Here is a 4,031-nt window from a genome sequence, read left to right as displayed (position 1 = left end):
TTTTACATTTATGCAACAGTAATGCCTCTTCAAGACCTTTTATCTTCCTGTCATCTTCCAGTCATCCAACTGGAACCAGTTAGTGTTGCTGATCATCTCTTTAGTCCCCCTGTAACAATCAGGCGTTAAAAAAGTTTAAGTCCTCCATCATATTTGTGCCTGTTCTAGTCTCATTTTTAAGGATTTCTATTTCTAGATATGCTTTTACTACATTATGAGAAATAGAAATGCTAAATAAAACACCCAATTATACAAACAAGTGAAACTGAAAAAAATTGAATATGGTGCAAAAGTCCATTTATCTCAGTAATTCAACACAGAGACAATTTAAAGGGCCAGGAACCAGTTTCAGGTGTTTTCTATTTGCAATTATTAATCTATGTTGATTTGTGACTTGTTTCATATCACAAAGTGACATTTGAAAAATTAAAATGCATTTTTTACAAATGAAGCTTGAGTTTACATATTAATATCCATGTCTAGTGTTTGATTCTCTGCCTGATTATTTTAAATTTAAAAATTTGCTTTGAGCACACATTTGCCTGAATGATTAAGATGTGATTAATTAGATTAATTAATTACAAAACCTCTAATTCATTAGATTATTTTTTTAATCAACTCCCACCCCTAGTAAAATAATGTGTATTTGTAAACACGCATGTATTTGAGTTTATATTGTCACAATGATGAAGTCATCGAATCATCAAAATTTGTATTTTGATTTATTCTGCATGATGAGCATTATTCATTTGGATGTTGTTACCATGCAATCTGCTGTAATTAAAGGACATACAGCAAGTTCTAGAATGCTCTTTGTGACATCATCATCATAATCACTTTGATGCCTAAATGCATGTTGTTGTGCTCATCTCACCAGTTCTACAGATCACATCTGTAGAGACGCACCGCTGTGAACACATACCCTGTTAGAGCACGTTTTTGTTTTGAACCTAATAAATCAGAACAATGAAACTGTTCCAAACAGCAAGAAGAAGGAGAGACACGGGTCTTCAAGACCAAACTGGTACTCCTGATTGTCTCAGCCGAGAGAATGCTAGCCTTCGACTAGACAATGAAGGACTCCATAAAATTGTGGAAGGCCTTCGTAAAACTATAGAAACGTTTAGAAATAGGAAGTCTAAACGGATCCAAAAGGAAAAAGAGGACCTTTAGTAGAAAATCACTTTCTACGTGAAAAAATCACTTCACTGCAAGAGGAAAATCAAAAATTGGTTCTCAATTTTAATGAAAAATTCAACAACCAACTGGAACATCTGAAAAAACAGCACAAAGTCATGGAAGAACAAAGTCTTAAACTCCAGAACGTTAAAGTGGACTTTGAGAAGGAGAGGGAAGACAATGAGTTACTTCATGACCAAGTTGGGGATCTGAAGAGAAAACTTGCCTTTTGTAACAACAAGTTATCTCAGAAAACCGAGAAAGCTGGAGAACTAGAGGAGAAACTAGAAGAACAGACTCTGGAGCTCCAAGCCACACGTTTTAAACTCGACGGTTCTGAATATGAGTGTAGGTTCCTGCGCGATTTAAACAGCTCCCTCTCTGAAAAAAACAAAGACTTTGAAGAGAAACTCAAACACACTACCATAGACCTGGAGAAGAGTCGAGAGAACGTGGAAATTCAGAAAATAGCTTTGGATCAAAGCATTTTGGACTTCCATTATGCCTGTGAGAAAATTAGCAGCCTTGAATGCCAAACTGAGGAGTTTATAGAAGTTGCTAGCGCTCTGGTTGAGGATAATGAACACTAGGAGGAGAATGTTGAGCATTTAACGGAGAAACTTACAACAAATCAGGTCCTAAATCAAGTCCTTCACGAACAAGTCCTGTATCTAAAAGCTAAACACACAGAATCTGAAAAGTTAGTCCAGGCAGAGGAGTGTAAGTCTCAGTCAGAGAACCAAGTGAAGAAAGACTTAAATCTGAAACCCAAGCATCAGAAGAAGAAACTTTTCCAAACCTTTAAAAAGAAATGTAGCTCTCTCATTAAGAAGTCTGGATAACAAAGACACTGGATGTGGATGAGCTGCCAGAAGCACGTGGGGATGGGTGGTAACACAAAACCTGTTGGGGTCAGACATGCGGTCAGGAGGTGTTTCTATCTAGGATCTACTCCGTCCACCTTGGAGTATAAAAAAATGCAGCACACGGATTATCTCACAGGAAAAAGATCACCCGATCAATTTATTTCTGTCTTTGTGCTGCATGGGGGTTTTCTCTGGGTGGTCGAGTTCACCCCCCACCCACATTTCTAAATCCCTGACACATTATACCCTGATGGATCTGCTCAGCTCTTCAGTAACCAGCTTTTAAACAGCATTTGTGCCAGAAAGCTCATTTATCTAGTTATTCTACTGACATATTTACACCACACAGTAATAAGTAGGCACATAACTTGAAAAAAGGTAATAGAATTGAACAAGCATCATACACCCTTTTGGGGGTTAGGGTTAGAGAGCTTTACAAAAGTCGAGGTAAGCTAATTCTTTTACATTTATGCAACAGTAATGCCTCTTCAAGACCTTTTATCTTCCTGTCATCCTCCAGTCATCCAACTGGAACCAGTTAGTGTTGCTGATCATCTCTTTAGTCCCCCTGTAACACTCAGGCGTTAAAAAAGTTTAAGTCCTCCATCATATTTGTGCCTGTTCTAGTCTCATTTTTAAGGATTTTTATTTCTAGATATGCTTTTACTACATTATGAGAAATAGAAATGCTAAATAAAACACCCAATTATACAAACAAGTGAAACTGAAAAAAATTGAATATGGTGCAAAAGTCCATTTATCTCAGTAATTCAACACAGAGACAATTTAAAGGGCCAGGAACCAGTTTCAGGTGTTTTCTATTTGCACTTATTAATCTATGTTGATTTGTGACTTGTTTCATATCACAAAGTGACATTTGAAAAAGTAAAATGCATTTTTTACAAATGAAGCTTGAGTTTACAGTATTAATATCCATGTCTAGTGTTTGATTCTCTGCCTGATTATTTTTAATTTAAAAATTTGCTTTGAGCGCACATTTGCCTGAATGATTAAGATGTGATTAATTAGATTAATTAATTACAAAACCTCTAATTCATTAGATTAATTTTTTAATCAACTCCCACCCCTAGTAAAATAATGTGTATTTGTAAACACGCATGTATTTGAGTTTATATTGTCACAATGATGAAGGCATCGAATCATCAAAATTTGTATTTTGATTTATTCTGCATGATGAGCATTATTCATTTGGATGTTGTTACCATGCAATCTGCTGTAATCAAAGGACATACAGCAAGTTCTAGAATGCTCTTTGTGACATCATCATCATAATCACTTTGATGCCTAAATGCATGTTGTTGTGCTCATCTCACCAGTTCTACAGATCACATCTGTAGAGACGCACCGCTGTGAACACATACCCTGTTAGAGCACGTTTTTGTTTTGAACCTAATAAATCAGAACAATGAAACTGTTCCAAACAGCAAGAAGAAGGAGAGACACGGGTCTTCAAGACCAAACTGGTACTCCTGATTCTCTCAGCCGAGAGAATGCTAGCCTTCGACAAGACAATGAAGGACTCCATAAAATTGTGGAAGACCTTCGTAAAACTATAGAAACGTTTAGAAATAGGAAGTCTAAACAGACCCAAAATGAAAAAGAGGACCTTTTAGAAGAAAATCACTTTCTACGTGAAAAAATCACTTCACTGCAAGAGGAAAATCAGAAATTGGTTCTCAATTTTAATGAAAAATTCAACAACCAACTGGAACATCTGAAAAAACAACACAAAGTCATGGAAGAACAAAGTCTTAAACTCCAGAACGTTAAAGTGGACTTTGAGAAGGAGAGGGAAGACAATGAGTTACTTCGTGACCAAGTTGGCGATCTGAAGAGAAAACTTGCCTTTAGTAACAACAAGTTATCTCAGAAAACCGAGAAAGCTGGAAAACTAGAGGAGAAACTAGAAGAACAGACTCTGGAGCTCCAAGCCACACGTTTTAAACTCGACGGTTCTGAATATGA

The 4,031-nt window shown here is 36.5% G+C and overlaps 1 protein-coding gene across 1 annotated transcript; it reads left to right on the top strand.

Annotated features, from left to right (window-relative positions):
* The first annotated feature begins 1,295 nt into the window (after positions 1-1,295).
* Positions 1,296-1,769, top strand: LOC139070651 (uncharacterized). Its single transcript, XM_070553305.1, has one exon. It carries the CDS (start codon positions 1,296-1,298, stop codon positions 1,767-1,769), a length of 474 nt encoding a protein of 157 aa, XP_070409406.1.
* The last annotated feature ends 2,262 nt before the right edge of the window (positions 1,770-4,031 follow it).

The sequence above is a fragment of the Nothobranchius furzeri genome, chromosome 1 (genome assembly GCF_043380555.1).
Source record: "Nothobranchius furzeri strain GRZ-AD chromosome 1, NfurGRZ-RIMD1, whole genome shotgun sequence".
Classification (NCBI taxonomy): Eukaryota; Metazoa; Chordata; class Actinopteri; order Cyprinodontiformes; family Nothobranchiidae; genus Nothobranchius; species Nothobranchius furzeri.
Note: the sequence above shows the minus strand (reverse complement) of the source record. Positions and strands in the feature narration are given on the sequence as shown.

Bases quoted from the DNA above. Each gene is read 5' to 3' on its own strand.
- LOC139070651 (XM_070553305.1), top strand. From the start codon at position 1,296: ATGGAAGAACAAAGTCTTAAACTCCAGAACGTTAAAGTGGACTTTGAG.